The sequence below is a fragment of the Nelumbo nucifera genome, chromosome 5 (genome assembly GCF_055504915.1).
Source record: "Nelumbo nucifera cultivar China Antique chromosome 5, China Antique-T2T, whole genome shotgun sequence".
In the NCBI taxonomy this organism is placed as follows: Eukaryota; Viridiplantae; Streptophyta; class Magnoliopsida; order Proteales; family Nelumbonaceae; genus Nelumbo; species Nelumbo nucifera.
The window spans coordinates 27440135-27455904 of record NC_142653.1 but is presented as its reverse complement, the minus strand read 5'-3'; the positions used below and the strand labels follow the sequence as shown (position 1 = coordinate 27455904).

Below are 15770 nucleotides of genomic sequence, written 5' to 3'. Positions count from 1 at the left end.
CATATATAAATGTTATGAAGTATCTCTTACCTCCTCTAGTTAACACACCATTGATTTCACAGATGTCAGAATGAATTAGTTCTAGAAGTTGAGAATTTCTCTCAACACTAGGGAAATGTTTCTTTTGGAGATGTAAGTTCCTTGTAGAAGTTGTAGAGCCGGTCTGATAAGGCATTCAGTATGTGTTCTCGGCACAGAAGTGAGTCATCTTCTTGTCTTGCTCTTTCCTTAGTTTTTCTGAGTCTTTGTCAGTGGGTTCAGGAAGTGATTGCAGATTCGGGTCCAGTAGATAGAATAACTTTAGTGTGGTCAGAAAGAAGATCATCTTGTCTTGCCATCGGCTGAAGTTTGCTCCATCAAACTGGTCTAATCAAACAAGATCTTGGTTCATCATCTTGATCGAAGTCATGCTTGCTTCCACCTCCATTGCAGAATAAAGTTCTAAAATTGTTGGAAAACGGGATCACTGTAACTTTGGAGGAGAAGCTCTGAGGCGCGTCTGAAGACACTATCTTTAGAACGTTATTTGCCCCCACTCAGTTTCACCGAGTTTGCTGTTGGGTTACAAGCAAATCCGTTCCCAGGATACAACAGAGCCTTGGGCGAGAATCTACAACCAGCAAAGTTGAAGAATCTCCGAAGAAACCTTCTGTGAGACTGTAGCAGACCGGACTGAGAGAGAGAGAAAGTGGATTTCAAAAATGTGTGTTTTTGAAGTCTGATTCATGCTCCTTAAATAGTTTATGAAGAGGTATGAAGAAAATGTATGTGCTGGTTCAGAGAAGGCACCTTGAACAGTCACAATTTCAAACATTGTGACTATTTAAAAAATAGTTAACAGTTAATGATTGTTAACTTTGAATTATGCCTCTTGATCACACCCAATCGAATCGTGACCGTTGATCTCATCAACGGTCAGCATCGCACCAAAACCAAAGCCACCCTTCGCGAGCCACACAAAGTGCGCCTCATTGCGCCGCACACGCGTACGCGGATGTTGTACGATATCAAACCCCCACTCTCCTCTACTATTTCTAAGGAATGTAAATCAGCTCATATTAAAATAATGAAAACAAAGCTTATAATTTTCCAATGTGGGACAAGTTCAAAACTGAGTTTTGTAAGAGAAAAGCTAATTTCTCAATCAAGTGTGCAGGTACAATTTCTCATGTAATTGACCAATCAAACCCATTAGATTTAATCTCTTATGAGATTAAAATCCAATATTTACTTATTACACACTACTCCCGTAAATTAAAAACGTCTCCCCCTACATAATACTATGCATGAAGATGAGATATTGTCCATATATGACTACAATGTTACGTGAGCAGAGTTCTTGTTATGGTCACACCATCCGGCAAGGCACCGCGGCGCAGTCATAGGCAGCAGCCCACACAACAGGCCGCACAACAGTGGGCACCGCCTGGCAGCACTGCAGCATGCACCGCCGATAGCGCGCAGCACGCATCGCCAGGCAGCAGCGCACACCGCACGCACCGCATGGCAGCACGCACCATGCACACGCCCGGCACCGCACGGCAGCAGCACCATGGCGCGCAGCATGCACCGCCAGGCAGCAGCGCGCACCGCACGCACTGCACGCCAGCACACACCGCGCACACACACGGCACCGCACGGCAGGGGCACCATGAGCCGCACGCACGCACCCGGCAGCAGCAGTAGAGCGGGGCCCACACGACAGCTCATGGGGGTGGGCCCACCCTTATCTGGACACATCAAGCCAACTCGCCGCCAGCTTACCTTATCCTTATCTTATCCCTTATCCCTTATCCTTATCTAATCTTATCTTTATCCTTATCTTAAGTAAGAGTGAGTTACCATTAGGAATAGGTAATTAGGAGTTTGAGTTCAAATTGGAGTTTGAGTTTAATTAGGAATTTCCTTCTGTAAGCTCCTATTTAAGGAGCCACGAATTGAAATAAAGCATTCAGTTTTCCAGTCAAGAAAAGAGTGAGGAGAGTTTGGGTGGTCTCTTGGACAAATCACCCCAAAGGCGAGTTCGGGTGGTCTCTTGGACAAATCACCCATTCAGTTTCCATAATCGAGTCTGCAAGCAAGGGAAGGCGCAAGGGGAAGCAGGGCTTTCGCACCGTGGACCGACCCGTGACGGGATCCTACGCACGGGACCGTAACAGTTCTAATGGGCAAGAGATCCGGACTCCTGTGGGGTGGGGTGGGGTGTGAGGGAAGATGTGAAATCTTGGGTAGGCTTTTTGTGCGCAGAAGATCCCAACAAGCAACATTGATTAGCTGATCCTTTTGATCTTTTCCATACGAAGTTGAATAAGAAACGTAAGAAACAACCTTTTCCCACAATCAATGATCGTACGTAACAATATTTTAATCAACATTATTACTTGATAGGGATGTAGAGGGATCGGATCGGTCCGAATCCGATATTATCAAACCATTAAGACTGCATCTGATTCTTCAGATTCAATCCGCATCCACCATCCCGTCTTAAAAAAGAGAAAAATAAAAAAATATAACCATTAGATCTGCATCTTGTATAGGTTTGCCTATATTGTTCTCTCTTTTCCTACATTTTTCTTCAAACCAAATATAGCTTAAAAGTCCATTGAGGGCCCTACTATTTGATGTGATGAAACCATAGTTTTGCAAATTGGACTAGATTGGATGGTCAGACCAGTTGACCCAGGAATTAGTCAGGCAACTGGTTACATTTCACTGGCCCGAGCAGTCAAATCATCGATTTATTGGCTCAAACAACAATTTCAATTGTTTTTTATTTTAATTAATTTTTTAAATCAAAAGGAGCCATCCATTCAAATCAGATGATCAGACCATTTGACCTGAAAACCAGTGGTTAAAACGGTTCTATCTCCGATCCGGTTTTTAAAACCTTGAATGAAACAAAATTCTATTTGCTATACGATTCAATTAGGAATTATACAAGTTGAGTTAAACTCATTGAAGGTAATAAATAAATATTAAAAAAGAAAGTGGTAAATAACATCAACGAATAAAGTCTTAAAACCAATGTCATACAAAATAACAATTAAGTAATGAATTAAAAAAAAAAAAAAAAAAAAAAACTTAAGTTAAAAAAGTAGAGTTTGCACCAATTGACCTTAAATACCTTAAATAACAAGGCAATACCACCTTAGTATGTAGTGCAAGACACAGCCAATAATACAACTCTGATTATTGCTTCAACGCTTTGTTTGTTAAGTGTGTTTGTTAAGGTAGATGTTGATTTATAGATACTAGTTAGTACTATTTTTTAATTTAAAAATTATATTGTTATCACAATATGACAAATTAAACAAATAAAAAATGTTGATTTCCCAACATTCTACCTTATAGGGCCCCCAAATTATATAAACATTAAATGGACCATTTTATAGTGTCCGTCATGAAAAACTGAGTACGATATTTTATTTGCCCGAATTGGCATCAAGCTTTTGCCAAACTCTTTGTGGTCATTGATGATGATTTTTCCGAATTCAAATTCAAATCCAAATTGGTTAACGGTAATTAGAATTTTATCTATTTATTATTTATTATTGGATGGAATAGACCGACCCGTATTCAATTCAATAATATTTAACTCTAGTATATTTATATAATTGTATCTACATAAAGTTTATATTATATCCATTTATAAAGTTGATTTAAATGTTAATTTACTAATAGTCCGTTTGGTTTCTAAGAAATAGTGGGATGAGATGAGAAAGGAAGAATTTATTTTCTCATTTTTTGGTCATGTGTTTGTTTGCTGAGACCTACTATCCTATAGAATACACTTCTAGAGTTTGGTTGATGAGATGAATGGATGAAGAAATACTATAAAACTGGAACAAATCCATGGGGCTAGGAACAGATTTGGAATAGATCAATGGGAAAAATTCTAGATCTGGAGCAAACACATGTCTCTGGCCAGATCTAGAGTACCAAAGTTAAACCAGAGATCTGAAGACAAAGACAATAACTTGTCCTTACCTTCGCTGGAGAAACACGTCTCTGGCCAGAAACGTTACCATCATCGGAGAAGAAGACAATAACCTGTCTTTGTTGTCTGAGACTTGAAGACAATAACCGCCGGAAACAAAGACATAGCTTGTCCTTCCTGTCCTTACTGTCGTCGCCAGAGGAGACGAAGACAATAGCCGCCGGAAATATTACCTTCGCCGAAGAAGATGAAGACAATAACCTGTCCTTGCTGTCTTCGCCGGAGAAGACGAAGACAATAACTATTGGAAATGTTACCTTCACCGGATATGAAGGATACAGGTGATTGGAGTTCGGACCACTGCAGAGGTGGGAGATGAAAACAATCCACCCCTTGATAAAATTTCCTCACTACCATCACACGACTTTCATCCCAAAGTGGGGTCGCACATATTTGGTGAGACCCCACATCCCATATTTTGAGAATGATTTTCTCATCCCATTGTAGAATTTCTCCCAAAACAAACATGAGAAAATAGGAATATTCTCATTCAGGTCAGGCGAACCAAACGTACCATAAAGTCATGGGTTTAGAGTCCCACAAAAGTTATTATTAATTCATTTTATCCATAAAATGCAACATACAAGTCATTTTTATTTCATTTTAATAATAACTTGAGCTTTTTAGTTCAATTTATTGATGAAATTTAATATCCAAAGTGGATCACATTTCAATTTGAATATTATTTATATACAATGGACAAGATCCAATTTGTATCCAAAACATTAATGAAGCAAATTTGGATATATATATATATATATATATATATATATATATATATATATATAATTAGGTTCACTTTATTTGCAACCTTTCTATATTTCAAAACTTAAAAATAAAATCATAATATGTGAATGCATTTTGAGCAATTTAATGTGATTCTTATCTCTCGAAAATGAATTTAGGGGACAAAAAGAGGAGAAGAAGAAATTATTAACAACACTAGCTCTCAATTGGACAATTTCATCATCATCATCATCATCATCATCATCATCACATGGGATGGGCTATATGAATAATGTGTGTCATGTTCAGTATTCAATTAGGAGTGCTTACTTGAAACCCTGTTACATCAATCAGTGCCACTTAGGTGTTTTGAGTATAAATGTCAATTTTCTATTTGGTTAAGAGTTAAGACTATTTATCTATATATAAAAAACAAAAACGTGAAGAAAATTTTTTCATTTTTTTGAATTTTTTGTTTTTTTATTCCATGTCATTTTTTAAACAACCAATGAGATGCACTTTCTCAATAACCTAAACAATCTCTTCTTCTAAAATTAATCCTAAACTACCTCCCCCACTTTCTCCATAATTATCTCTAATTCCTATTTATCTTCTAAATTATCTCTAATGCCTATTTATCTCCACAATTATCTCTAAGAATCTCTAATGTGATTCTTATCTCTCGAAAATGAATTTAGGGGACAAAAAGAGGAGAAGAAGAAATTATTAACAACACTAGCTCTCAATTGAACAATTTCATCATCATCATCATCATCATCATCATCATCATCACATGGGATGGGCTATATGAATCATGTGTGTGTCATGTTCACTATTCAATTAGGAGTGCTTATATCATTTCTCCAAGACACTGGCCGAATGATTTAGGTAATGGTTGGTACGGGGGCTGTTTTTACTTGAAACCCTGTTACATCAATCAGTGCCACTTAGGTGTTTTGAGTATAAATGTCAATTTTCTATTTGGTTAAGAGTTAAGACTATCTATCTATATATAAAAAACAAAGCCGTGAAGAAATTTTTTCATTTTTTTTCATTTTTTGTTTTTTTATTCCATGTCATTTTTGAAACAATCAATGAGATGCACTTTCCCAATAACCTAAATAATCTCTTCTTCTAAAATTAATCCTAAACTACCTCCCCCACTTTCTCCATAATTATCTCTAATTCCTATTTATCTTTCTAAATTATCTCTAATGCCTATTTATCTCCACAATTATCTCTAATTTAGTAGAGAGTTTCTCTCCTAAATTATCTCTAATTCTTATTTATCCTCTCCCCTACTTTTTATCTTTATCTATCTAAATAAAGTTTGGATTAAAAAATTTAAGAATTATTTAAATATTCTAATAAAATTATATAATAAATTTAAAATATTTATTAAAAAGGCAAAAAATAATTTTATATTTTAACAAAATATATCACAAAATATATTTTTCCAGATTATCAATTTAAATGCTTTTCAAATATTTAATAATATGTTATAGCTTTAAATAAATAAAATTCAAATAAAAAATTTAAATATTTTATAAATTATTTAAATATTTAAATATTTAAATAACTAAACATTTATCATAACTATATTTTAAATAGTTAAAATAATGAAATTATCTAATATATAATTTTATACTTTTACAAAATATATCACAAAATTATGTACTAACAATTTAAATTATGTTTTTCCAGATCATCAATTTAAATGTTTTTCAAACATTTAACAATATGTAATAGCTTTAAATAAAAAAATTTAAATATTTTATAGATTATTTAAATATTTAAATAACTAGAAGATATTTATCATAACTATATTTTAAATAGTTAAAATAACAAAATTATGTAATAAATTTAAAAATTTTCTTTGAAGCAGAAAAATAATTATAACATAATATTGAAATTAATAATAATTTAATATATCACAAAATTAATAATGAAATTATGTAATAATAGTATAAATTATGATTTTATGGATAACCAAATTCCATAAATAACTAATATTCTAAAATTTAAATATTTTACATATTATTTAAGTATTTAAATAACTAGGTATTTTAAATAACAAAATATTTAACATAACTAGATTTTAAATAGTTAAAATGAAGAAATTATGTAATAAATTTAAAAAATTGCTGAAATGTAGAAAAATAATTATAACTTAATATTGAAATTAATAATAATTTAATATTTTACATAATATTGTAAACAACTAATTTCACTTATATCAAGTAATAATTCAAGAAAATAACTTTCAAAAAATTTAATATTTATTAATAATAATTTTAAACTCTTAATCTGTATTTATTATATAATTATATATGCTAAAATTAATATTTATTGTATTTTAGTAATTATTTATTGTTTTTGTGATAAATGTATTTTCAATGATTATGTATAAATTTATTTTGTTTTGTTATTTAATAAAAAACTCAATAATTGTTAGAGATTAAACTACTATTAGTGAAAATTTTAAATTTAATTTATTGTACTTATTATATTTATTGTATTTTTGTTATAACTTATTGGTTAATATTTATTAGAGATTAAACTATTATTTGAGATTATACTATTTATTGATTAAGTTAATATAGTTTTAGTACTTATTGTATTTTTGTAATTATTGTATTTTTCATTATCAATATATTTTCAATAATTGTGTATTTTTGCTATAAATTTTCAATAATTATTGGAGATTAAACTATTGTTATTTATTAGAGATGAGACTATTAATTTAGTTAAAACTATGAGTGTTTATGAGTTGGTTATGTTCGGTCGTAGGCTATTTGGCCAACCAAATTGGCCTGGTCAGGTTGGGGAGTTGGTCAGCTGAAACTGACTGACCTTTTGTGAAAACCAACCCACTCAAGTTGTACCGGTTTGGGTCAATTTTTTGGTTTGGTCAATCGGTTCAAAAGATTTAAAATTAAAATTTTAATTTAATTTTAAAAATTATAGTGTAATTATTAAAAAATAAATTTAAAAATTAGATTTATGATATAAAAAATTTTAGACTAAAAATATGGGAAATTTCCCACTTTTCCATATTAAAAATTTTATTTAAAATATAAAATATTAATATATATCCATGGTTAGGTCATCCGATTTTGGTTGGTTTACAAATGGTCAAAGTGAAATTGATCCAACTTGGTCGAATTGGGAAATTTTTTAACCAAAACCGACCTAAAATACTAGAAAACCGACCAACTCAAGTCAAGTTGATCAAGTTGGTCGGTTTCATCAGTTTGATGAATAAACCTAACTAAAATTAAATATTGTTATTTTTGTATTATAAAAAATTTATTAAAAGTAGTATATAAAATATGAATAATTATTGATTATTTAAAAAGTTGAAAATAATCTTATGTGATTATATTAAGGTCATTTACTAGAACACATCTTATAGTTTTACACATTTACTTAAACCTACCTTATATTATTCATTTTATTAAAACATCCCATATATTTTAAACTTATTTACTTAATCAACCTTTCATTAAGGAGTGTTTGTTTTGCAATTAGGCCTATGATTTTTTATTCCAAAAATACCCTTAACACTTTTTTTTTTCTACATAAAACAAAGTTAACTAAATATAACCAATAGAGTGGTTGCCTGTGTCTTATAAAGGCCAGAAATGGTATTTTTATTAGGGTCAACACTGTCATTTTCCACTATCATCTAATGGAAGATTGATTAAATCCATTACAAATTATAAGTGGTGTTTTAGTAAAATTCTAACTATACGGTAGATTTTAGTAAATTCATAAAACTATAAGGGGTATTTTAGTAAATGACCCTTTCTATTATTTAGCTTTCGCTTAATAAATCCCATGCATCGCATAGGTCCCCGCTAGTTTTGAGTTAAAAACAATCCTAAAACATTTCTATTAGGAACATAAATCAGATTGTGTTGGGGGAACATCAAATTGATATTATTCAGCTCTTCTATCAGCTACCTATTTGAAGAAACAGTCCAATGACCTAATTCTAATTCTGATGCATTACGTAGTACAAAGGTGAATATACATAAACCCTATCTCTAAAACATTTGTTTTGAATTTATATTTCCAGTACCATTAGATCTACATTTATGTGCTTTATGTGCATTGCACCTAGGGTTGTCAACCGACCGGTTTTGGTTTGGATCCAATCCGATCCAAACCTTATCGAATCGGATTTGGATGGTCCATTATAATTATTTGATTGGGCCAATCCAAAATAAATTGGTCCATATTCTTATTGGTTTGAATTACACCTAAACCAAATTTTTAATAATCTGATCATAAGGCCAAAACTTTGTCCAATTTGAAATCAATCAAAACTGAAAACAACATAAAATCACTTTTATGAAAGTACTTTTACGAAAACATTTTTATAAATGCATTTTTATAAAAAGTACTTTTATGAAAAGTATTTTTACGAAAGCACTTTTATAAAAATACTTTTACAAAAGCATTTTAACAAAAGTACTTTTATGAAAGCACTTTTATAGTAGTTTTTTTATAAAAGCACTTTTATAAAAATACTTTTACAAAAGTACTTTTATGAAAGCACTTTTACAGAAGTAGTTTTATAAAAGCATTTTTACAAAAACACTTTTATAAAAAGTACTTTTACGAAAGCAATTTTACAAAAGTACTTTTATGAAAGCACTTTTATAAAAGTACTTTTACACGAAAGCACATTTATGAAATCACTTTTATAAAAAAACTTTTACGGAAGTACTTTTATAAAAGCACTTTCATAGTACTTTTATAAAAGTGCTTTTATGAAAGTATTTTTATGGAAGCACTTCTAGAAAATCACTTTTATGAAAGAACTTTTACGAAAGCACTTTTGCAAAAGTACTTTTATAAAAACACTTCTACAAAAGTACTTTTATAAAAGTACTTCTACGAAAGCACTTCTACAAAAGTACTTTAACAAAAGCACTTTATAAAAGTACTTTTACGAAAGCACTTCTACAAAAGTACTTTAACAAAAGCACTTTATAAAAGTACTTTTACGAAAGCACTTCTACAAAAGTACTTTAACAAAAGCACTTTTTAAAAGTACTTTTATCAAAACACTTCTACGAAAGTACTTTTATGAAAGCACTTTATGAAAGTACTTTTACAAAAGCATTTCTACAAAAGTACTTTTATAAGTCTGGAAGTACTTTTCGAAAAGTACTTTTACAAAAGTACTTTTCGAAAAGTACTTTTACAAAAGTACTTTTACAACTTTTACGAAAGCACTTTTTCGAAGTACTTTCAATAAAGTGCTTTTGTTTATGAAAATATTTTTATCAAAGTACTTTCACAAAAGTGTTTTTCAATGCTAAAAGTGCTTTTATATCATTTTTTATATTTCATTCGGTTTGGATTGGATTGGGTTTGGTTTTATTGTATTTGGACTGGATCGGGTTGGACCAAATCCATCCAATTAACACTTCTAATTGCACCACTGCTATGAATCCAAATTTCTCTTTCATAAAGCGTTCCTCACACCAACCTCACATCACATCCCTCCATGTATTATGAACATCTCCTATGTATGTATTTAACAACATACATGGTGAAAGATGTTGACAATGTATGTATTTAATTTCATTTACATTTTTTATTCAAAGTTTATATTTTATTTATTTATAAAATCGAAAAAAGTAATAATTACAATCATTTATGATAATTAGGTGCCAAACGTCTAATATAAAAATCGAAGTTCACTTTACTACTATTATCGATACACACGGAAAAAAGCAAGAGAGGAGAATTGCTGAAGTGGCGCCCTATAGCAACGTTTGTTGAATAAACGCGCAGGGAACCCAACACCCTGAATGTGATCCGGACTCCTCTGGTATAGTAGAAAAGAATGGGGATAGGTAAGGTAATCTGATTTACTCCGAGTATGAACCACCACCATTATCCACTCGAGTTGGGATAGGACAACGAGGACAACCACCCCTTTTTCCTGGAATCTTCCCTTGTTTGTTTTTCTTCACTCTTTACTTTTTTCACTTTCACTGAATTCACTGAATTCTAATCGTCTTCAGCTCTACTCGTGGTGGGCCAGCCATTTGATTCACCACATCCACATCTGTTCATTTCGGGTCGAGATAAACCTGTAATGAATCCGATCCGTTGGACAGTAACACTATGGTGATGGGGCCCAGATTATGGCAGCATGGAAAGCATGGCAAGATATTCCGAGCCCAGACTATCGGGCGTAGTCTTGGGCTAAAACATGAAATAACGGCCTTTGGATGTATTTTGGACCCCACCTTAAACGTCACTTCATCCAAGTGTTGTAGTAGGTGAGCCCACATCAAGAAATCGAGGGCTATGATTCTCGGACGGCTTTAGCTGCAAATATTTCTTCAGATATTCCCGTCCTCGTAGAACTGCTGTGTACTATAAAACAAACAAAACAGAAAACCACGTGTCCACCCTGCACTGGCTATCTCTCACCTACACTATTCTTGGAAGCGATATATATCTTGGACTTTGGAGAGGCCGACGACGGGAAGGGACCAGTCGAAGAGCCAAAACAAGAAAACAACGACGACGACGACAAAATCTCTCCGAGTCCCGAGAAGATGGGTCGTGTCTTCCGCTCCCTTTTCATCTTCTTATTGTCCTCTCTAATCTTTGCTGCAGCAATAGCTTCTCTTGTTTCTCCCGATGATGAATCGGAAGATCCCTTGATCCGGCAAGTCGTGTCGGACGACGACGATCTTCTCTTGAACGCCGAACATCACTTTAACAACTTCAAGAGGAAGTTCGGAAAGAGCTATGCTACTCCTGAAGAGCATGCTTACCGTTTGGGTGTCTTCAAGGCTAACTTACGCCGGGCGAGGCGTCACCAGAAGCTCGACCCCTCTGCCGTTCATGGAGTCACCCAATTCTCCGATTTGACGCCGGCTGAATTTCGTCGGTCTTACCTCGGTTTGAAGCCTCTTAAGCTTCCTGTCGATGCTCATAACGCTCCTATCCTCCCGACAAACGATCTTCCAACCGATTTTGACTGGAGGGATCACGGCGCCATCGCCGCTGTCAAGAACCAGGTACTCGAATTTCTGTTTCCTCCGCGCGTTTACGGATCGTCTTGATCATCCATTGAGATTGTTTGACTGTTGATTTTGGTTGTAATTATTCAGTAAAATTTTGATATTGATGTTTTTGTTTTTGTTGTTTTTTCCCCCGAAATTAGGGTTCTTGTGGATCCTGCTGGTCTTTCAGCACCTCTGGAGCCTTGGAAGGAGCTAATTTCCTGGCTACTGGAAAGCTAGTTAGCCTTAGCGAGCAACAGCTCGTGGATTGCGATCACGAGGTTTGTATTCTCTTTAGTCTTTAGTCTCTTCCTTCTGATGCTTTAATAGTTCCGGCTATTGTATTTTTTTGTGGTAATTATATAATTCTTTTGAATTTAGTTTGGAAATTCTTTTTTTTTTTTGGTTTATTTTGTTGATTAACGGTATTGGCTTATCTCCTTTATAGCAGGTTAGTCTTGTAATTGTTGATAGCGTTGTTTATTAGTTTTATCCTTTCCTCTTTTAACATTTAGATATTTGGAACGGTCTTTGTATTAGTAGATTACCATTGTTGGGTTCACTTTTTAACGGTTTCATGGAGGGCTCTATGTATGTATAATCTTTGGTCTCGTTTGATAGATAGATAACTGAATAACCTATCTAATGACACCAAAGTCAAGCAAAAAGACAAGCTTTGTTCCTGAAAATTAGGCTGAAAGAAAGTGATCAGCTTACAACCTCAATAAAGGAGTTTCATCTGAAGTGGATCCTACTGTCTACATGCTAAATATGACCAAGACAACTAATAGATCTAGACCTACAATAAAATTAAAAATAGCTGAAATACTGAGATATTGATTGAATGGTCAAAGTAGAAATTATGAAACTGCCTCTGGTGTTGCTAAAAAAATGGAGAAATCATATTTCTTTCACATGGAGAGATTTACTAATACGATTGCAGCCAGTTCACCCCATGTCTAGGCAAGCCCTAGCCAGAGGTTGCAGGCTCCACTTTCAGTTTTTATTAATTTTGTCCTATGACCATCTTGCTAGATGGGATCAGGCCTTCAATTTCTTGTGCCAGATCTAAGGACCTGCAATTTGAATTCTACCTTTTTACTCTTTCCAAGTTTAAAAGATTTACTTTAGGCTATGTTTGGTTTGAAGGAGAATGTGGGGAAAGGAAGGGAAAAGTAGGGAACCTTTACAAATCTTGTATTAGTTTTCCTGTATTTCCCTTCCTTTTCCTACCTTTTCCTTCAAACCAAACATGGCCTTATGGAACTTAATTATGACATTTACCTATATTATTTTTATTTCTGTTTATGCCGCTGATGTGCATTGGGTAGGTGCATAAATTCATGTTCTGTTTGTCTACAGTTGTACCCAAGACTTGACTGTGCATGCTGTAAAAATATTATTAGGCTATAATGGCATCACCTTGAAGAATTGGTTGTTTGGAGTTGCAGTTGGTTATGTTTGAGGGTCCATTTAGTTTGCAGTCAGTATTGAAATCCCTTGGAATCGGAATCAAAATGGCATTATTTCTGGCAATGACCGGTGGTGACTTACCTCGCTGGACTTTCCAAGGTTCAGCCATTGGAGGACAGGGTGCCAACAGAGAGGGAGGGAGGGAGGCATTTTTGGTCAGCTGGATTGAGATTCTCATTCCGATTCCACCCAATCAAATGGCATGGACCATACTGGTTCTGATTCCAGACCCCTATTCCTGCAAACCAAATGGACTCTAAGTATTATTAACAAGATCTTGTAGTTCTACTAATATGTAGGTTTAGTTTGTTAATTCGAGGTTTTTCTTTTTCAGTGTGATCCAGAAGAACCAGATTCATGTGATTCGGGGTGCAATGGTGGGCTAATGACCAGTGCCTTTGAATACACTCTAAAGGCTGGTGGACTTATGCGGGAGGAAGACTATCCTTACACTGGAACAGATCGTGGTACCTGCAAATTTGATAAGACCAAGATTGCTGCATCAGTGGCTAACTTCAGTGTCGTCTCTCTAGATGAAGATCAAATTGCTGCAAACCTAGTGAAAAATGGCCCTCTTGCAGGTGGGTGCCTTTAAATTCAAGATGCATCACTAGCATATGAATGCACACAGGCTTCAGGGTTCCAATGGTGCCAATTTGATGATAACGATCATAAATTACTTGGGTATGTATTAAACGGTAATAACTTTTTGCATTGCATGATTGCAGTTGGTATCAATGCGGTTTTCATGCAGACCTACATTGGGGGAGTTTCATGCCCATACATTTGCTCAAAGCGTTTGGATCATGGAGTGCTTCTGGTGGGGTATGGCTCTGAAGGTTATGCTCCCATCCGGTTGAAGGATAAGCCATATTGGATCATAAAGAACTCTTGGGGAGAAGGCTGGGGAGAGAATGGATACTACAAGATCTGCAGGGGTCGCAATGTCTGTGGAGTAGATTCCATGGTCTCAACTGTGGCAGCTGTTAACATCTCCCCTCGGTAGACGTAGACTATGAAAAATAAGGTTTATCAAAGTGGCTCTCCTGTACATGAAGTGATATATGTATATTGTGTCCATCTTGTGCTTTTGTCCCATAGGTCCTTAAAACCTCAAAATCCTTGAAACATTACCTAAATAGGAATAATTTATGCTTCAGTGTTGTTTAAGATATAATGTATGACCTACCATATGCTTCTATACTTGGTTCTTTGCATGTATGAAGGGTTTTTCTTTGTTATACTCTTTCATGTACCATTTGGAGAAAAGCTCAGATCTTACTACCCACTGGTACCTACAAGACACTACACCCATGAATCTCTCCATGAATGACAACTGTGTTTTCGTCTTTTCCATGTGCCGCTGCAGTGTCTTGTGGGGTAGTATTTCTCCGGACTCTTTTTAGAGAAATATTATTAAGCACATTCTTTGTACCCTCATTCCTCTCCAAGCTGAAGAAAACCTGCCTAATCCAGATGGGTAATATGCAGATTACTAAAGACGATTACCTTAGTAATTCAGATGTGCCAGCTGAGTTCTCTTAGTTGTGGATAGGGGTGTCAATTGGACTGGATTTGGTCCAATCCGGTCCAGTCCAATGTGAATCCATTACAAATGGATCTGGTCCAATCCAGTCCAATGAAGGAAAAGATAGGAAAACCTATACAAGTTTTGTAAAAACTTCCCTACCTATCCCTACTTTTTCCTTCAAACCAAACACAACCTTAGGGATAAGACATAAATATGTTTGGTTACAAGCAGCCATCCGTGTTGGCTCACTGAAGCAGTCTTGGATGTATTGCACCACTTGGATTTGCATTACAGTCCAACATTTTTGATAATCACGTACAAGCATGGATTCCATCTGGTCCAGGGGTTTTGAGAGGGCCAATACTGAAAATTGCTTGCTGAATTTCAGAATCAGTTGGAATACTGCACAAAAATGTATTGTTAGGTGTAGTGAGAGGAGAAGGTGGACCCTGAAAAGAAGATTAGTCTGGATTGGTTGAACAAAAAAGCCCACTGAAAATTTGATAATATGCAGAAATTATTTGATCATGGGAAGAGGACCAAAGGCCATCCTCATTCTTAAGCCAGAAAATATGGTTTTAGAGGCCATTAAATGATAAAAACGTGTATTTCTATCCCATCGCTGCAACCAGTGGGCCTTTAGCCCGAGTTTTCCAATACAAATCCTGTTGTTCCAACAGTTGTTCAAGTTTACATCGCAAAGAATCTTCATTCATGCTACCACTTGAAACATGTGACAATTGGGATTCCAATTGCTGAATCTAGGTATGAAAATTTGAAAGGTTGCCTCTGTAATGAAACTTGAAGAAATTAAGAATAGCTTGGCATCTGTTAATAATATCTCCTAAAGTCTGGTTCCATGCTGATGTAAATTGATCCATAAAGTCCAAATTGGCTAGTAAATGAGTATTAAATCTGATGACTGGAGAGTGGCGGTGGAGAGAGGTTCCTTTAATTTTGCTTTTCGGTAAATATTTATCCAGTAAATACATTTACCTGGGTA

At 34.5% G+C, this 15770-nt stretch overlaps 1 protein-coding gene across 1 annotated transcript; it reads left to right on the top strand.

Moving 5' to 3' along the window:
- Window positions 1–11222: 11222 nt before the first annotated feature.
- LOC104607556 (cysteine protease RD19A-like) lies at window positions 11223–14477 on the top strand. Its single transcript, XM_010273218.3, has 4 exons — window positions 11223–11778; window positions 11925–12044; window positions 13571–13817; window positions 13965–14477. The coding sequence occupies exons 1-4, from the start codon at window positions 11311–11313 to the stop codon at window positions 14240–14242; spliced, it is 1113 nt and encodes a 370-aa protein (XP_010271520.1). The 5' UTR covers window positions 11223–11310; the 3' UTR covers window positions 14243–14477.
- Window positions 14478–15770: the final 1293 nt, after the last annotated feature.

Bases quoted from the DNA above. Each gene is read 5' to 3' on its own strand.
- LOC104607556 (XM_010273218.3), top strand. From the start codon at position 11,311: ATGGGTCGTGTCTTCCGCTCCCTTTTCATCTTCTTATTGTCCTCTCTA. The intron at 11,779-11,924 runs GTACTCGAATTT...CCCCGAAATTAG, and splicing joins TCGCCGCTGTCAAGAACCAG to GGTTCTTGTGGATCCTGCTG. The intron at 13,818-13,964 runs GTGGGTGCCTTT...GCATGATTGCAG, and splicing joins GAAAAATGGCCCTCTTGCAG to TTGGTATCAATGCGGTTTTC.